We start from the raw sequence: 20132 nt of genomic DNA, 5'->3' as shown, positions 1-20132 counted from the left end.
ATTTATGACCCAAAGTGTAGCAATAAAATTATAAGAAATGTGTTTCAGTCAAGGAAAAGAATTACTCCCAGGGGAAAATTTGTTTGGAACTCTTTAATTGACAAGATTAATTGAAAAAAAGCATGGCTATTACCATATAAAATTTGTATCCCTAATAAAGTAAAAGAAGTGCATTTATAGATTTTGCATAATATATACCCCACAAATGAGAATACATCCAAATTTGGTAATATTAATTTAATTTGTAATTTTTGTAATGTCAGTATTGAATCCACAGTTCATTTGTTTTTTGAATGTCCCCTTGTTAAAACTTTTTGGATTGATTTATCTAAGTTTTTTTCTTCGAAATCTAATGCACATTTTGATTTTACGTTATGTGATATATTTTGTTACTTTTCTCATTGTAAATATAACATTGAATATATAGGAAATGTATTTATTCTATTGGGAAAATATCACATTCATAAGTGTAAATTTTCTTCAACGTCCCCAAAATTATATAATTTTCTCTGTGATATCAAATACATAATGACTACACTTAAAAATGTTAATAACAAAAAAAGTGCCAAACTTGTGAAATTGTACAATGACTTGATGAACATCACATAAATTTTCCTTTTACAATTGTACTTTTTTAGTTTATACATGCAGTTTGTATTATTTTATATATTTTTTTATTTATTAATTTATTTTTTTTACTTTACTTTTATTAATAGTTAATTTATTTATAGTTTAATGTTTATTTTTCCAATGTTTTTGAAAGTATAATGTCATCCATTATTATACTGTAATGTCGAAGTTATATATACCTGTAATAAAAAATAAAATAAAATAAAAAGTTTTTGTGCTGTCAGTTCATTTGTTTTTTGAATGTCCCCTTGTTAAAACAATTTGGATTGATTTATCTAAGTTCTTTTCTTCGAAATCCAATGCACATTTTGATTTTACCTTATGTGATATATTTTGTTACTTTTCTCATATGTAAATATAACATTGAATATATAGGAAATGTATTTATTCTATTGGGAAAATATCACATTCATAAGTGTCAATTTTCATCAACGTCCCCAAAATTATATAATTTTCTCTGTGATGTCAAATACATAATTACTACACTTTTTATTAACACTAAAATGTTAATAACAAAAAAAGTGCCAAACTTGTGAAATTGTACAATGACTTGATGAACATCACATAAATTTTCCTTTTACAATTGTACTCTTTTTTAAGTATACAAATTCAGAACTGCAATTCAATGTTATATTCAAATAAATGTCTAAATGACTGTGGAATTTAGTTTACTACCATACAGTACATATGATAAAAACACAGCTCTGGAAAAAAATAACCAGTTTCTTATGTTTTATTTTTTCCTCACAAGTGAATGTATTGATGAGATGCACAATTTTGTACAATTTCTTGTGAACTGCTCACAATATTTCTCCCAAATTCATGTATGAATGAACGTATATTTAAAGTAAATGACATCTCAACACATCAAAATAACCTAAGATCATGCAGTATTTGCAGAGATTTAATAACTCAAATGAAACAAAATACAAATTATTTGTCAACAAATTGGGTCAATGCTTTGGCTCAGAATTTGGTGGAACTCTGATTGGCAATTACAGCTTACATGTGTTTTGGCATGCTCATCAGTTTTTCACATTGCTGTTGGGTAATTTTATACCACATTTTTTGTAAAAAGAAAAAAAAAAAAAAGCAAATAGCTTAGATTTCTTTTTGGCCCAGAATTAGGTAATTTCGACCCATCTACAATATACCAGGATCATACCTGCTACACCTGAATTACTGAAAATTAGTTAGTGAAAAAACTGAAGTTAAAATGTAGTAGAGAAAAAACCTTAAAACACTGCTTGATGTCGTGAATAATGCTGAGCTATGTGTGAATCATGCCCTGCTGTGCCCACAATCTTAACAAGGCCAGGCATCATACCACCCAATCGCAGGCATGCCCTCTGGTGATGAACATGTTCTCCTGGCTTAATGGCTGGCTTCAAACCATCTTGCTTTTACTGCCAACTGGCTTTGAGATCATAGTAACTGCAGTGCCACCAGCTTTTTTCCGATGTTTTGCTTGCTCCACCGCCTGTCTTCAAGAATGTTGTGCTTGATATACATCCCAACTTTGTTGACATCTGGCTTGCTCCATTGCCAGACTTTGAGGACTACATGTCTCACTTTCTTTGAGAATTCTCTTTCAAAATCCCAGCCTGGCTTTTCAAATCCTGACCCAGTGCCTATGTTAACTTATGTCTATGCCCAGGCCCGCCTTTATGTCCAAGCCCTGGCCATAGTTATTGCTAGTCCAAAGCCCATGCTAAGCCCAGTTCCAGTTCCTTAGTCAAGGTCTAGGTAAGTCACTATTCTAAGCCGTGTCACTAGTCCTACTCAAATGTGCTGTATTACAGCATCAGTATCAAATGATGGTGGGGTCATTGTCCTCATTATTCCACGACAGATGGTCTGTGCAAAAGCAGCAGACACATAGCAGTAGACACCACCATAGATAATAACATTTCAACTAGACATAGAAAGGCAACATATGGGTGAGGTGTGGTCAAGAGCTTACAGTATTTACTGTACTGTAATCTATCATTACATGGCTTGCATGCTGTATGAGCCTCAAATTGTTCAAATGTCATTTCACATCTAAAATCCAGAAAAAGGAGCATGCACAGATACTAGTGAACAAATCTGATCCAAAAGGAAGGGAACATCACTTAACATCACATGTTGATCCTATAACAGTTAATATGTGAAAATGCATTTCCACATATGTATCTCCATGTGGCATGGCGACAACCAATCATATTAATTTTAAACTCACATGAGATGATCTAATATAATTTACATAAAGAAGACCTTAAAAAAAGGTATTTATTTAGCAACACCTCACAATGGCGTTGAGATGCCAAAACCATTGGAGCAAGCTTATAAATTTAGAAAATCTGTGATTTTATTTTGCCTGTTGCCAAATGCTTTGGAATTTTATACAATGCAGTCAAACATCAAATTAAACTACCTAATACCAAAACAGTATGTGTATTATTATTGAAATCTGTCAAAAAAAACTTAAAATCTATGAAAAAGGGGAAATAATCTTATATTTGGTTAAACATAATTTCATAATAAAAAATATAAGATACATGCTATAACAGGCAAAAAAAAAACCTCACAATTTGCATTTTTATAAAAATAAGGAATTTTATTTAGTGACTTTCATGACTAAATTCACATTTATCAAGCAGTTTAAAACCTGTAGTGTATTGCAGGATTTCTGCCTTACATTATTTATTTGGTAGCTAAGCATTATTGACACTCACATGTGAAACTTTTCCTTAAATAACCACTGAGATTTTTACACAAACAATAATCATTTGAAATAAATTCAAGCTCAGACTGTATCAGTATACAAGACATCAGACATGACAAATCAACAAGATACAGTAGATTGTATATAGACACATGATTATATTATATAATTAAGTTCAATTAAGTTCACAAAACTTAAATGTGCTTTTCATTTCCCCAATAAGAGAGAGAGAGAGAGAGAGAGAGAGAGAGAATTAAGCTACAAGATATATAGAATATAACATTGAATTGCAGTTCTGAATTTGTATACTTTTATTTAAAAGCTAATAATTAAATAGACTGTTTGGTTTAATAAACATTCAAAATGATAAGAATAACAGTGCCACTCATAATAAGCAGTAGGTTATATCATTACACAAAGGTACAGTAGCTTACAACACAGTGATTTCAATGACTTTTACCAAAAGGCTGAAATTACAACCACATTAATCTGACCTGAGCCACCATAAATGTATCTTTTGACATATGTAAAGAGAAAATTGTAAAAAGAACTTTTAAAAATGCAGCACTTTTGCAGATGTTTAAAAATCATGAGATTTGCCTTTTGAAATTTTGACAATGTATAGTTAAACATACATTGTATATATAATTTATTTTATAAATAGATAAGAACTCAATGAATTTACAATTGCCTTGGAAATATCATAATAATGCTGAATAATTTTGTGGATTTGACAGACAATTTGTACGTAAAGTAAAATATGCATTTAAATGGAAACAATTATTCAAATTTTTGATTCTTTATTTAGTCTGTTCAGGGCGTCTCCAACAATGTCCAGCTCATGTCTCAGCTCTTCCACCACACAGTTGATGCTGGTTGTATCCTTCAGCACATCCACGCTCTGTGTATATGGGTTATAACGCACTGTAAAAGGTCGTTTGATTGTCTTTGCAAACTCCCTGAAAGATTGAGGAATAACTACATTTAAGATAGGAGTACCAAAACTAGATGCAAAAAACATTTACATATAATTCAATAACATCAAATCCAATAATAAACGATTCACCGCAAATAACAATTTATATCAACTAAAAAGATCTTGAATATAGTCAAATGTACAGTATCTAGTACATGATACTTTAAAATATACAACAAAATAAAATATATACAAAGTAAACTTCTAATAGCATCTACTCGATGCATTTAAATATACTGAGTATATTTGTTACTGTGCTCTGTGTCAAAGCTTATTTTTAGTCTTCTTCTCATGCATACCTCATTTTGACTTTGGCCTCCTCAAAGCTTTCTGACATAAAATAGACGTCCTGAAAGGTGGTTATAATGCACTCCTGTTTGCATGTGACTTTGGGATCAAAAGGCATGATGCAGGCGTCCCCTGAAAGAGCATGCTGGGAGAGAAATATTTTGATTACATAGATACTGTAATATCATATTAATGTGCAGGTATCTAAAAAGAGGACTTGTCAATGCAAAAAAGTTTTTTTTTATGTTTGAAAAACATATTTATGCAGTGTGTGACGAGAAGGCAAAAAAGTCAAATCTTACCTTTAGCTCACTTATGGAGGACAGCAGGCCTGCACCATATGCTCTCAGCTTCCCCTCCTGCTTACATAGCCCAAACTCCACAGTAAAGAAGTAACACTGCAAGACAATATAACTTTCTTAAACATTAATTTGTAGGCATGTTATTCTACTATACTAACATTTGAAGGATTTACATGCAAAACAAATACATAATGATCCTTAAGTATTCATACCTAAACTCTGTACTTACAGTGGCTAGCTTCTGAACTTCCTCATCAGATACTCCAAGTGATGCAAGTCCAATCTCCTGACTGAACTGTGCAAAGCTGGGCTCAGCCAAAAGCGGCACATGACCCAGAAGTTCATGACACGTATCCCTGAAAAACAATACCTTTAGTGGTGGTATAAACCCAACACGTTTCGACTTTATTTTTACTTCCTCAATGTTATGCTGACTTTCTTTACTTTTGGTGCACAATTTTTTTTTTACCAGCAGAAATAGTATAGAAACATTTGGTTGCCTAGATAGCTGGGGCATGATAGGACCTCAGTATTTTCCTCTTTAATATATATATATATATATATATATATATATATATATATATATATAAAATTATGTGCTTGCCTCAACTGCGCAGAGATTCTCATCACTTGGCTTTAGAAACCTTGTACAATAACCCCCTCATTTTTGCCTGTACTGTGTCTAGTTTATAATTAGGTTTCCTAACCAAGTAGTCTTAGTATCCTATATTTTGATTGTTTGTTTATTCTTTAATTACGTGTTTGTAAGTAGACAATAAATAAGCCTGATTTCTGGTTTGCAAGGTCAATAAACCGTGCCTTATATTTAAATTTCATTTTACTGCTTTCATGGGCTTTATTTACATTCTGAGTTATTAAATGATGCTATGTGTACTCACGGTTCTGGTGTGTAGAGAGGGTCTGAACTGTGCCGGATATACTGTGTGCAGTGAAACACACGGAAAGCCAATCCTGCCAGAAAATCTCTTGGTGAAAGGTATCCTGCCACAGGTCTTATGGTAAACCCTGTACGCTCTGAAATAATGCAGTCAATACAGTTTTTCAGTCAATATTTTTTATGTCTATAAATACACTATAAAACATTTAGAGTGTAATGACCTGTAGCTTACCTTTTAGAAAGCGTGAGATGTCCTCCAGCTGTGGGATGTTGTCCTCACGATAATCACAGTGCTTGGTGAGAAGAGGTAAATTTTTCAGATATTCACGACAAGCATGAGTAGGGTAGAGGTTATTGAGCTCTCGGAACACGACCCTCCATGTCTTTACCTCCTCCTCTGTATACTCAATTCGGGGAATGGAGTCACCACTGGTAAATGAAAAAACAGGGCAAAGTATAGTGTAATATATATAATATCTATTTTTAATATTGTACACCACTGCTTATTAAATTATTGAATTGATTGGTCAGTCAGTGCTGGTTATAAATTATTTTAAATCAGGAGCTCTGATTACAGATTCATAGATAGAAAAAAGGTCATCCTTGACAATTTGCTGTAGTATAGGAGGAGTGATAGGAATAATTACAACTGGTGATGGTGTTATGTCTAATATTTATGTATAACTAAATGTCTTGACTTGTACATAAAAGTAACCACATGAGAAAATGATTACTTAGTAAGGATTAATATACTTCAGAGTCTGTTACACTTGCACCACTCATTGACTATCTTTATATAACTTATTTTGTTGCGTTTTACATGTTACCTATCTTATCTTACTCACTTATTTATCTTCTATACTGCTTTATCCTGTATTCAGGGTCGTGGGGACCTGAAGCCTATCCCAGGAGACTTAGGGCACAGGGCATGGTACACCCTGGACAGGGTGCCAATCCATCGCAGGGCACACACACATACACACACTCATTCACACACTACGGGCAATTTGGGAACGTCAATTGACCCAACCTGCATATCTTGCTGGTTAGGTTAATGTGGGAGGAAACCGGAGTACCCAGAGGAAACCCACATGCAACATGCAAACTCTATGCACACAGAGAAAGGAATCGAGTCTGGACCCTGGAGGTGCATGGCAACAGTGCTAACCACTACACCACCGTGCCGCCTACCTATCTTATACAGTATCTATTGTAAATAAAATCTATAAATTTTTTCATATTAATGATATTAAATAAAATATCTAAAATAATTAATCAAGACACTTACTACTTGTAACTCATTGCCAGATCTGCAAAGTATTTTCTCCTTTTGCGGTACACATTGTCCTTAAATCCCTACAAAACAAAAACAATAGTAAGAGATAAACAATCTTACTGTATCTATCAAACATGTAGAATTTTTTTTTTTAGGGGGGGGGTAGTTTTTGATATAACAGCAACATGGGATTTAAAATACATACAAAAACAGTAGCTAAAATGTACAGCATATCTATTTAAATGTTATCTTTAATTAAATCATGCTGCCTTGTCTGATAATTAATAATGGTTACCGGGTGATCTGCATCCAGATCTGATCCATACATCAATACACGGTTGGCACAGTTATCCAGATCTGAAATCTTCCTGGGAAACCAGGGTACATTTGACATTTCTGTTAAAGGAAAGCATAATTTAAATTTTAATCTACATGTACCCAACAGTGTAGGAATTAAAATAAAATAATTTGTAAAAATTTTTTATATTGATTATTTAAGGTCAGCTTATACACCATTTGCATCCTAGAGAAAATGTTAAGATTAATTTAAATTGAAAAAAGTGACTAGTGTCTAAGTAGTTGTCCTGGATTGGTCTTCATAACTATTGGTCATATATTCATTAATATACACATGCTGTAGACCTAAAAGTATGCAAAATGGTTGCAGAAATAGTTTTTTTTTTTTAAATGCATAAAAAGTAGTCATGTAAACATGATTTCCAGTTTGTACCGCTCTCTTCCGGTAGTCGGTTGTCAGACTCGTCCAGATCGAGCACGTTGACGTGTTTACGCAGCAGTTGAATGATGTCACTAAGCTGCTCGTGGTCACTGTCGCAGTCCACCAAGATCTCAAACTCTGAGTTGCTTCTCCTGGACTTTCGGGATTCGATGTGCACAAGATTCACGTGCTTTTCCTGTTGACAGAATTCAAGATTCAAGAATGCACAAACTTCCAGATATTTTTTTTTAAATCAAGGTTTCACAATAAACTTGAAAATGGCTTTAACATGATGAAGTTGGTTTATTAGGAAAATATTATTTAAATGGCCTTACGGATGCTAGATGCGTTTTTTTGTAGCTAACTAACTATTAAATCCACCAACGAAATACAGTATGATTACCTGGAACAGTTTTAATGCTTTGACAAGCCCCCCAACTTCATTCTTCAGTGTGAATACTATTGCCGCACGACCCTTTTCTCCAGACAAGCCCTTGTTATCTTTGTTCTCATCGATTATAGGAAAGGTTGATTTGTTCATCTGGAAAAGACGCAAAAAGAAAAAAAAATCTGTCAGTATGAATAGAGTCTGTGACTCCGAACATAAAAATAAATAGAACGATTATAGCTGATTTAAAACACCACATTAAGGATGTGGATTAAATGGGTATGGATTAAGTGAAAGAGGCTTCTAAAGAGCATTTAATTACATTGTCTGATAAGTGTGGACACAAGCACTTTTCTCCCTCTCACTGTTTGTCTAAAAACAATGTCACGTAAAATATTTTACTATATATATATAGATAAGCTGAAACACGCATTTCAGAGACACAGCTCAGGTACTGACCGCTGTAGTGCGCGTGAGCGCGAGCTGTAGTAGCCGCCTGTGCGCGCGCTGTCCCGCTTGCAGTGCTGAGAGCATGATGTTCACTTTAACCGGCACTGAGAGCATGAGGCTCATTTTAACCAGCACATGTATCCTTACCCCAATCCCATTTAGAGTGCGAAGAATCCTATTAATAACTCCGCTTTACCTTAATCTTAACGCGGATTGTCTTGCAATTCATCACTGCTCTTGCGCGCATTTCATTTACGCATGCGCTTTGCCAACATTTACTGGAAAGAGTAAAACATTATCCTCTTGGTATATGAAGTAAAATGGGCGTAAAACACCCGCATGCTGTTTTTATTAAGAAAAAAAAAAACTCTAAGCGGTAGACATTTGGAAGCACTACCAATCCCGCGATTTTGAATAAGAACTAAATCAAATTTACAATTTATTTGTCACATACAGTACAGTACACGACCATACACAGGGTTATATGCAGTGAAATGCTCATACGATTTTTCCTAAACTAAATAAAAATAAAGGAAGGGTAGCGTGAAAAGACAGAAAGATGAATCTTGAATCTTCAATGCAAAAATATTTACAATATGTTGCAAAAGAAAATAATAAAAAGGAAAAATAATAAATGTATAAATTAAACGTACGAATTAAACAGGATGTGCAGAATCTATAGTAATAGTGGCATGTAGGTATGACTGCAGCACTATGAGTGGAACGAATGAAGTGATGAAGTGATGTAAGTGTCAGCAGTAGTTTTAAAGTGCAAGTTATAGTCCTCTTGAATGTGAAACTAGAGATGCGCAGAATATGAGCAGTGGCCTTAATCAACAGTTGCTTCTCCTTTATTATTATTATTATTATTATTATTATTATTATTATTATTATTATATGATCCACAGCTTTAACAGGGTCTCATCCTGCAATATGATACAGCCTAATGACTAATCCCACAAACTAGAGCTAAATCTCGAGTGAAATCTGATGAGGCATCACCGCCTCCACTGCTGAACTCGCACTGCCTCGCGCTCATGACCTTCTAAACGCCTGACGCAGTCTCGCCTCACTGGCTCGGCTTAACGACTTTATTAAAGCTCATGTCTGGGTGATACGTCGACCTCACACACCTGTGCACACGTGAAATAAATCCTAGAGGTACTGTTAAAAAGTTTACAGTCCTAATAGTAATAGTCTGTGCAACTTTCCTGTGGTAACTTTCTCGTACAGATTGCGCTGTTACAACAACCGAATCCCAACTACCAAACCCGAGTTGGACTGCGGGGTCTCACCTCATTATTAAGCTGCTTTTCATCCAAACACAAGCCGATGTTCATTGAGTCAAAGGACCTTCCCCTGCGTGGCCCTTCGCTTTTGCTGGAGTACATTGTCAGGTGGTTTGGACGCGCGCTTTTTATTCGGACCCGTGGGACAGTCGCTTATTCTGCAGGATGGAGTGATGCAGTGGAGGAGTGCGCGATGCTACTTATGGACGCCCGTGAGGAGGGACACGATGGTGGATGATAATCCCCCCCCCCCCCCCCCCCCCCACACACACACACACACACACACACACACACACACTTATGCAGCGAATGGAAAAACAGCAGCGCTCATTACGTCATGGGCCACAAGACCCACGCCCTTTTTAAAATGAAATTTTAATGATTTTCTTTTTTAGACGCAAAATGCGTCGTGTAAACGCTGGGAACTTCGTCACCGACGGTGTAATGAGTCACATGAAGGAGAAACAAACACAATCTCCAAGTCACGAAGGTCAAAAGCCCATGTTATAGACAAAATGCTTTATAAAATAAATAAAGATTAAGACTCAAAAGTCTCACATCCTCTCTGATTACTGAATGCATTCATTGTGGCTCCACAAACAACACCTTTATCTAAATGTGTGTTCTGCTCTATACAAAAAAAAAAAAAAAACTCTGGAAACCTGTCCTCCAGTCCAGAGGGATTGTATGACTTTTGTCATGCGCACGAACACAATCACAATGCCCCTTCACACTATCTTCAACCATTATAAGGAGAACTTTCTTAGGCCATGCTTATATATTATGAGCTGTAAACTGGCTTTTAAAAGCTCTGATGGTGTACATGGTGAAATGGGGCCAGAAATATTAATTCAAAATATACTTTAAATTTTATTAAACTCCATCCATTTACACATTAAAATTTACAATTTTGTCCTGCAAAGGATTATCACCCCATCCAGGGTGTACCTCGCCTCATGCCCTACTGTATGTCTCCTAGGCTTCAGGCCATCCACGACCCTGGATACAGGATAAAGCAGTATAGACAATGAATGAGTGAGTGAGAATACTAATAAATCAGTACAGGTGATTTTATTGTGTAACCCTCTAATGCCTTTTATATTTTTCTGTAATTTTTAATCTATATTAAACATGTCCATGCATCTCCGTGTCTTAAGAACGTTTTTCATCATGAGACTGGTTAATTCAACTGTACATTTGAAAGTTGAAAGGAAGAGATAAGAATTTTCTAAATTATTAATACCACTAATAATATTAGTGATACTAATATCAATACTCAGTTTCCCTTACTGTGATTTTAATACCAAACAACATCTCAGCCCAACTCAATATTACAGTACTTCTATAACCTGAACTTACTGTGTTATTGACCCATATGATCCAGCCACTCTGATCCAGTGTCCATCTTGATGCACGTGTAAGGTAAAAGGCTAAGAGGATTATGTATCATCTTCACTGTACCTTTGTGGCCACAGCTCCCCAACTGTGTTTTATGTCTAATGTGGTGCATTCCATATATGCTTAGTCTTAGTATGATATGGAACTACAAAACGAGAGCTTAAATATCATGATCTCTCCTTCCCTTGCGAAGTACCCTTGGAGATGGAATTATGCACTATAGCATCATGGTATGGATCTACTAGTGTGGTGTTTCTCAGTGAGTTATGAGCATACTGTCAACCTTATATAATGTGTTTGTTCAGGCAGCCTCTATAAGGAAGTGGACATGGTAACACATGTGACAGGATATTAGAAATATACAAAAGAGGATGAAATAGGGAGAAAGAGAGAGAGAAAGAGAGAGAGAGAGCGAGAGAGAGAGAGAGAGAGATGTAGTTAAGATCAATTCTTTAAGGAGGAAGCTGAAGAAATACTCTGTTAGAAATAACACACAAAAAAGAGCATAACATACTGTACGTTGCAGGTATTTCACATTTATTTTCCTCTTTACTAAGTTATTGGCATAAACTAATAATCTTGATTAAAATAATCAACAGGTTTAGAATAATATCAATGAAAAACAAGCTCTCAAAAATGACCATTTAAATAAAAAAAAAAGGATGGATTCTATCCATCAAGACTCGCAAGTCTCTGTTATTTTTTAAAACCCAAAATTATTGAACAATAACAGAAACTGCATGATGGTTTCTTATTCCTTCTTTCTTTTTAAACATATTTAATCTACATACCCTTACCAAAAAAATTGAACGAAAGTGGCCCATTTTTTAATGTATTAAAGTATAGTTTGAGGCATAGGAGTAATAAACTTCGAGCACACACACCTAGTTTGGAAATATATGTATAGGCACTAGTTGCATGCTTATAGTACACTGTTTAGTTTATAAAAGTGTACTTTGAAGTATACTTTAGGTGTAAGAGTAGTAAACCTTAACATCATAATTTTCAACTTACGCATTATTTTTGTTCCCCAAAGTATAGGTCTATTATAGTCTTTATTATAAAAGGTTACTTTATACTATATTATACAATGATTTGCAATGCTATTGTGTATAATATAGTATTGTTTTATTATGGCTGAGTTCGAGGTGAGCTTTATAGAGCAATGTCGTACACAAAGAGCATTAATATAACAATATTTGCTGGTTGTGTCATAGTGAAATTATGTTAGTTCTCTTAGTACTTTTATTTATGCCATATTATAAGTTTAAATAGAAAGCCAGATCTCATGCCTTTAGTTTGAATTAATTTGTTCTTATGATGTGCAGAAAAAAAAAGACTTATACTGTATGCTATATTTTGATGGTGTGGTTAAATTCTACTCTGTCCCTCTGTATGTCTGACTGAGAGTTTGCGCTTGTATATTTTATTGGCTTATAATATCAGCCAGTATGAATCTCGTCTGTTACAAACCTGTCACACCTTGAAAGAATTGTCAGTCAACACAGCCATATGTTCCGAGTTCATAACCCTGTGTACATAAAAGGTCAGGTTTAGTTCCACCCAAATACTATTTACTTTTAACTATTCCACATCAAAATACAAGTATCCACCACTTCAAATATGAGACATCCATGAATAAAGATTCAAACTCATGAAACAGCCCTTTGATATGTAACTATCCTGTGCATTAACATGGCTAATGAAAACATCTTTAACCATACATGTGTGTGTACATGGGTGTTTGTATGCAGTAGTGCATCAAAAATAACTATTGTGGAAAACTATTGCTTTGTTTTGTATGTTATTCAAAAGGTGAAACCCTTATATGTTCTAGATTAATTACATGCCAAATTTAATATTTAAGACTTTTTATTTTATTTTTAATAATTACAGGTTAGAGCTAATAAAAAAAAACAATATCAGTATCTCAAAATAAAATACAGAAATGTCCAACTTTGTTTACAAGATTTTTCACTTTTGCACTCAGTGCTTGCTCCTTTGCTCCTTTACCAAGAATTACTGTTTTTTTAATAAAAGTGTTTTTAATAAACACTTCCAGGTAAATATTTCATTAATTTCTGATTGACTTACTCCATGTTGGATAAAATTCAGCCTTTAAATTAAAGGACATTAACATTCAATTCATTCAAAGTGGGATAGCTGGACTACATGCAATGATATTGAAGCGGTACATTAGGAAATTGTTGAGTCGCCAAAGTAACTAGGGAGGATATACAGTATGAGTTAACATGAAACTTTGAACACTTTCATGTCTTCATTTAAGTAATTTTTGTCAGGTTTAAATGCATGAATTGACTCCTAAACTTTAACTGTAACTCACAAATGTCTACCCTGTTCAAACTAAATTTATTGACTAGGAAAACAAAAATATGTACAGTAGCAATATATGTCATATAATTGCATTTTTACAGCAGTTTTCTTATGTCTGTCTAGATGTGCACAGATTGTTCATTTTCAGCTATTAAGACATTAACTTATGACTTTGTTTGACCACGGACTGGTACTGTATATTTGCTTAATTCATAAATCACTTAATGTTCCATCATGTTGAACAAATAAGACACTTATACAGTGCATTAGTGATTAATATCTCTGATAATTTGAAACACAAACCTTAAATTGTATAAGGATAGTGCAAAATATTGTACAATTTATGTTTTTTTTATGTTTTTTTCCCAGTAGCATCATGGTTAGCACTGTGGCCGCACACCTCCTCAACAGGGTTGAGGGTTCAAGTCCCTCCTTGGGTCTGTGTGCATGGAGTTTGTTTGTTCCCGCTGTGTTTGGTGGGTACTCCAGTTTCATATCATATTCCAAAGACATGCGGATTAGGCTAACTGGCGTTTCCAAATTGCCCATTATTCCATGATTCCACTGACTCGTGTCCTACACCACTAATCCTGTGTACCTAAGTTTTATAATGTTTTCAGCATTGCCGTATATTCTGATCATGTTTACACAATATAAAACCCACCATATGGCCAAAAATTTGTGGACACTTTGACCTTCACACCCATACTGTATGTTAGTCTTCCTCAAACTGCTACCACAAAGTTGGAAGCACATGCTTTGCCATGGTTAGAGTGGAGGTACTCATGTATCAGGCACAGAGCCATGACCTCAAATCCACTGAGCACCTTTGGGATAAACTGGAACACAGAGTACGTGCCCAACATCACTAATGCTCTTGTGGCTGAATGAGCAAATCCTACAGTCATGATCTAAAATTGGGTGGAAAGCTTTCCAGATGACTGAAGGTTATTGTAACAGCAGAGAGGATCTAACTCTGAAATGAAACAGGGGCCTGTTAATGGTTAGTGCTAATGTAGTGCTTAAATCTGAAATGTGATGTTAAAAGATAGAGTTACAGGTGTGTATGTTTATAGTTTGTGTGTGCTGTCAGAGGCAGTGTGTAAACCCTGATGAGACTCACCTGGCAGAAGGCAAACAAACTCACATCAACATCAGAGAGCTACAGAGGGGCCTGGATTGGGTGATGATCAAAGCGCTATCCACTGGGAACTGGAGAGGCGAGATGTATTTTAGTGATGGACCTAATAAGCACCAGGCCACATCTACAGGCCTGCTCTGTGTTCTTGTCTTTAATGAGGGAGTTTGGTGTGTCAGTGTGGATGTTAAAGAGAAGATCTCTCTCTCTCTCTCTTTCTCTCTTTGTGTTTTGTTTTGCTGGCTCCTTTATTGAAAGCCCATTTTACAGCTAAGATCTTTTATGCCTAGGGAACAATTATGCTTTACCAAACACTAGTCTTCATGTAAGCTGCCTTTAATCACCTTTAAGACATCAGAATTATACAGAAAAGACATAAAAGACACTGCGACTCATCCAGTGCTTTTGGTTTATGTTGATTCATACACATGGTAATCACTAGGCAGATGACATCATTATCATGAACATTCGGTGGTGGTGTGGAATGCTCTTTTTGGTAACCGAACAGTGCAAATAAGGTAAAGATGCTGCTACCAGTTGCATGGTGCATAAGAATTAGAAATGCCATGTCATAACACTGCGCCATCTAACATATTTTTAGTGGTTTGGGTATAGGATTTAAACAGGATTCAAAGACAGAATGACCTGGAAATGTTCTTTATTGTTTAAATTATGTATATAAAGCAAGAATATGTAAATGATTAAAACATGAAGAACCATCCTGTCGATCATGCATACTTTAGCCATAATAGCAATAAACCGACGTAAAATAATTTATTAAATGTATGAGCTCAGGCGTATTTCTCATCCTCCTCTTTTTCTTTACACACAAAAGAAGCTCAGTGTTAATTAAAGACAGAGAAGGCTGACATTATGCCGCTTCTAGCCCTTTGTGCTGAAGAGGCTCTCTCCTGCTGTAGAGAAAGAGTCGTGTTACTGTGAGCTCACCGGTGCCCACTCATCTCATTACAGACTCACCTCATTACACAGGCTGATTTGGCAGACAACCAGTAAAAGACACAACAAAGCTTGATTCATCGTTTAACATTAATACTGGGTCCAGCTTTAGGCAGCAGACCTTAATCCAGTTTATCAATTTATGATTTCAACTAAACTAAAAGATACATTTGTAAGGAATCAAGTTTCATAAATTAGGAGGAAATTAGAATTAGAAAATTAAAAATCAAAGTAATTCACCAACCTTCCTTTACCAAAAAGTATGCGCAAAGTATATTAAAGTATACTAATATTAATATACTCATAGAATATTTGCAAATCTATTTTTTAAATATGTCTTGGGACAAAATTGGCCCACTTTTTAGTTTGTAAAAGTACTATTTGAAGGATAATTAACAAAGTTGAAATAAACCAAATAACAAATGTATCAAAACACATTAAACAATTAGAAACATTATTTAATTGTGACATTATATTATTATTTATGACCCCAATAATTGACATCCATTAATGAAGACTCGATTCAAACTCATTAAACAACAATTACTGCCATGTATTATATTGTCCATTATTACATTCAGTCAGGGGAAAACAACATTCAAAGCATTGGCATTAGGGAAAAAGCAAACGCAAATGACATTTACGTTGTAGAGACATGACATGCCGTTTGTGTGTGTGTGTGTCTACTAGTGCACCTCAAAATATGTGAATATTATAAAAAAAATTGGGAATTTAATTCAAAAAGGAAAACTTTTATAAATAGATTCATTACACAATTTTTTATTATTGCTTACAACTAATGACAATCAAAAATCTCAACAAAAAAAAGAGGAATATTTCTTAAGATCAATGATCAATTTATAATACAGAAATGTACAACTTCTAAAAAGTGTGTTCAGTAATACTCTCAATATTTCAGGTCAGCCTCCATTAACACAAATTACTGCCACAAATAATGTGATCAGTCTGTGGTACTGCTATGGTGTTAATGAAGACCAGGTTGTCTGAATTGTTAGGTTGGGTGAGTCCATCTGGAAAAGGAAATCGACATCTCCATACTGACATTGCCACTCCTTGTAAAATTCTTGAGTTTCCTTTGCTTGACAATATTCTTAAGGCTCCAGTCATTCCTGTTGCTTAGAAACCTTTTCCTACCACACTTTATACTTCCAGTCAACTTTTGATCAATATGCTTCGAAACAGCACTCTGCTTTTTAAAAGAAGTATAATATTAGGATACTTGAATAAACTTTTTTTTGTTAAGAAATAACATGCAACCTAGATAAAAAAAAGAAGCTAATTGTTCAAAGTGAGACCAGTATTATTGAAGGGAATTAAATATAATTGCGCATATTGTTGATGAGAGGGTTTAGTGGTTAAAACTAGCCTTACATCTCTAAGACAGGGGTACAGTAGAATCCTACATTCGAACTGTATGTAGTTCACATGCACCAAATACATATGATGTAGGATGATTTGTGCTTTGAAATTGCTCATAGTATGTGTGTGCTCGTGCCCAGCTAATGGTTGGCACCCCATCAGTATGTACACTGCCCTTGTTCCCCAAGGAATCCCTTCTAGGATATGCGACCCCACGGCCATACACAGGAAAAGCTATATTGATAATGGATGGATGGAAGGATGGATGGATGCATATTTTGTTGCAACTAGACAATAATATATCCACACATAGGCATCACAAACAGATGCTGTGAATTACGATGTAATCTCATTACCATAGCACCTGTCAAGCAGTGAGATATAAGGAAACAAGTGAACAGTTTTAGAATTTGATATGATGGAAGCCAAAAAAATAAAATAAAATAAATTCATTAGTAAAAAATATTTGGGTAAGGCTGTTTGACAGGATAAGACAAACAACGGGTCATGGTGACTTTCCCCAGCTCTCAATCCAAAACAGCATCGGTGGAATGTGCTGGACGAACATGTCAGATATACTGTATGGAGACTACATCCAGCAACTTGCAGCACTTAAAGGATCCGCTTATATTTTGATGCCAAAAACCATAGCACACCTTCAGGGGTCCTTGCCTTAATGGGTCAGAGCTGTGTTGGTGGACCTACACAATATTGGGTCTGTGGTTTAATGTTATGTTTGATTGATGAATATCATGTCCACATATTTGCATAAAATCTGATCTTAAACTTTGATCAAGTAAAGAAAATGCAACCTCAACCGTACAGAATATATATTGATTTTAGATGGAGGAACTTTACAGTACATCCTCTTCACAGTTAGCTGGTTAACGTTAATGCATCACTGATTTAACGATTTGTATTGAACTCAATGCCCCCCCAAAAAAGCCACTAGGTTGCAGTTATCATAAGTACCAATACCGGCTTGGATTAACATAGGAGAGTCACATCTGGCATAAAACCTGGGCCAAGCTAAATATTTGGATCAGATGGTCCTGTCTTATATAAAGATATACATTAGCCGTTATGGAAGGACATCATTATATAACAGTAAATGTTTTAAGTGGATGCTGAACTTTATTCTTTTCTTGATAACATGACTATTTGAATTTTTGTCTAGGTAGCTTTAAGAGAGAGAAAAAGTGGCTGGTGAATGAATAACCGTGTATAGCATCCTAAAACTTGCATACGTTTGCATGCTAAAAGAAAATGTCTTGTGGACATGCTACAATATTAAATGTAATTAAATGTTTAAAAACTATGTATGTACAGTAAGTAAGTATGTGTCATGTATTATGATATAAAAAAATTGTAGCCATTCACAAGTCAATGTTGTGGTCTCCTTCTTTACAGCATCTTGTCATATTTATTCCTTCTATACCTGAGGAGAAATATAAAACATTGATACTCCGTTAAAATGTATAATTCTTCTTCTTAAACAGACTCTGACTAAATAGAAGGCCCATTCCACAACATCTACACCATTATATTTGCATGTACTCACACCTAATATGGCCGACGATAAAGGTGATTTTTAAAGGTGACAATTAATGTGATTAACTGTGCAGGACTACTTATTAATTTCAATTGTACAATTCAGAAATTTAATGAATTAATTGTCTAAACACAAAAGAACCAGATTTATCCATCTTCTCAGATAGAACTGAAAATGTATAACCTAAAAGCCAAATCTAAATGAAATTGATCACCAATGTCATTCCTGGAGATATGTCTTTGTTTAGTAAAGCAAAGTACAGTATAGTATTTTTGCACTTAATCTCAGAACCTTAAGAGGAAATCTAAACAAAGAAAAAAAACATGAAAAAAAAAAATACATGAAGGTACAGCCAGGAGCAATCAAAGGTGTGATGACGACAGCGGTCTATTCTGGGGCAAACAGGAATAGAATAATTCGTGATGGTGACAGCCGAGGGGAAACTTTCATTGTCATAATGTTGACAGGAGATAGAGAAGCGCCGGCTGCAGGAAATGACAAAGCAACTCTGATTAGATGGAGTTACTAACGCTTTAATGAGACAGGTGAGGGAGGATGAGAGATTGGAAAAGACATGGTATAAGAGAGTGTGTGAGTGAACAAGAGAGGGGGATGAATAGAACAGTGTACGTGCCAGGCAACATACATTTGTACACACAGAGAGCTTTGTATTGTCAACGTTCATGTATTTTTAATCACTGTTTTGTTAGTCTTTTGAAACAGTTCCCTGGTAGCCCTAGATATTCATGTCTGTTCATTTCAGTGAGTTCCAGGTAGCAGCCATAGGTGTGCTGCAAAATATAAGTTCAGTTGTTGCACATTTATATGACCATAGTTTTTGTCCTTAAAAAGAAAAAGTGTAGTAAAAATTTTATTTTGGATCTGATGTCTGTGCCTGTATTATTTTCGGATCAGCTGAAGCTTTAGGGTTATTTTTTTTAATGATGTCTGGACACCAGTCACTTCTCATGCACCTCCAAACCTTAAAGAATCTCCTGCAGACATGAGCAGATTCACACTTAACTGGTAATGCACTCAAGCCAAGTACATAAGCCATGAAGTAATTGCAATTTGACCGCTTAAGCAAATGCTAAAAATAAAAAGTAATGCACACTAGATCAGTTTTAAGTTGATATTAGCAGTTGATAAGGATCATCACTGCAGTTCTGCTAAAATTCACCCTGCACACATCCACCAGGTTTTCCTCCTACACTCTGTATTTCCATGATAATCAAGCCATTTGCTGCTCTGCATATCAATCCCAAGCATTAATTAAAAAGCTGTTATATTCTTGCTGGCGTCACTGTCTAGATCTGGTGTGCAGTGGCTCCCTGTGCAGACGGGGTACATGATGTCAAAATATGCATTACAGGGCATTCAGGGTGGGCTACTTCCTGTAGGTGAGACAACTTTAGAATAAAATGTTTTAAGGATTCGTGAAGTAAAGCTGA

The 20132-nt window shown here is 35.0% G+C and overlaps 1 protein-coding gene across 2 annotated transcripts; it reads right to left on the bottom strand.

Moving 5' to 3' along the window:
- Nucleotides 1-3208: 3208 nt before the first annotated feature.
- Nucleotides 3209-10107, bottom strand: tph1a (tryptophan hydroxylase 1 (tryptophan 5-monooxygenase) a). Of its 2 annotated transcripts, none has more exons than XM_053489642.1 (11): nt 9929-10107; nt 8199-8336; nt 7808-7991; nt 7373-7473; nt 7090-7157; nt 6034-6230; nt 5803-5938; nt 5133-5259; nt 4904-4999; nt 4613-4746; nt 3209-4296 (listed from the first exon to the last, which is right to left on the bottom strand). In XM_053489642.1, the coding sequence occupies exons 1-11, from the start codon at nt 10022-10024 to the stop codon at nt 4122-4124; spliced, it is 1452 nt and encodes a 483-aa protein (XP_053345617.1). In that variant the 5' UTR covers nt 10025-10107; the 3' UTR covers nt 3209-4121. The 2 variants fall into 2 exon arrangements, with proteins under 2 accessions (XP_053345617.1, XP_053345609.1); XM_053489634.1 differs by lacking the exon at nt 9929-10107 and adding an exon at nt 8643-8783.
- Nucleotides 10108-20132: the final 10025 nt, after the last annotated feature.

This window comes from Clarias gariepinus, chromosome 2 (assembly GCF_024256425.1).
Source record: "Clarias gariepinus isolate MV-2021 ecotype Netherlands chromosome 2, CGAR_prim_01v2, whole genome shotgun sequence".
Lineage (NCBI taxonomy): Eukaryota > Metazoa > Chordata > Actinopteri > Siluriformes > Clariidae > Clarias > Clarias gariepinus.
The sequence above is the reverse complement of the archived record's forward strand: the minus strand, read 5'-3'. Positions and strand labels throughout refer to the sequence as shown.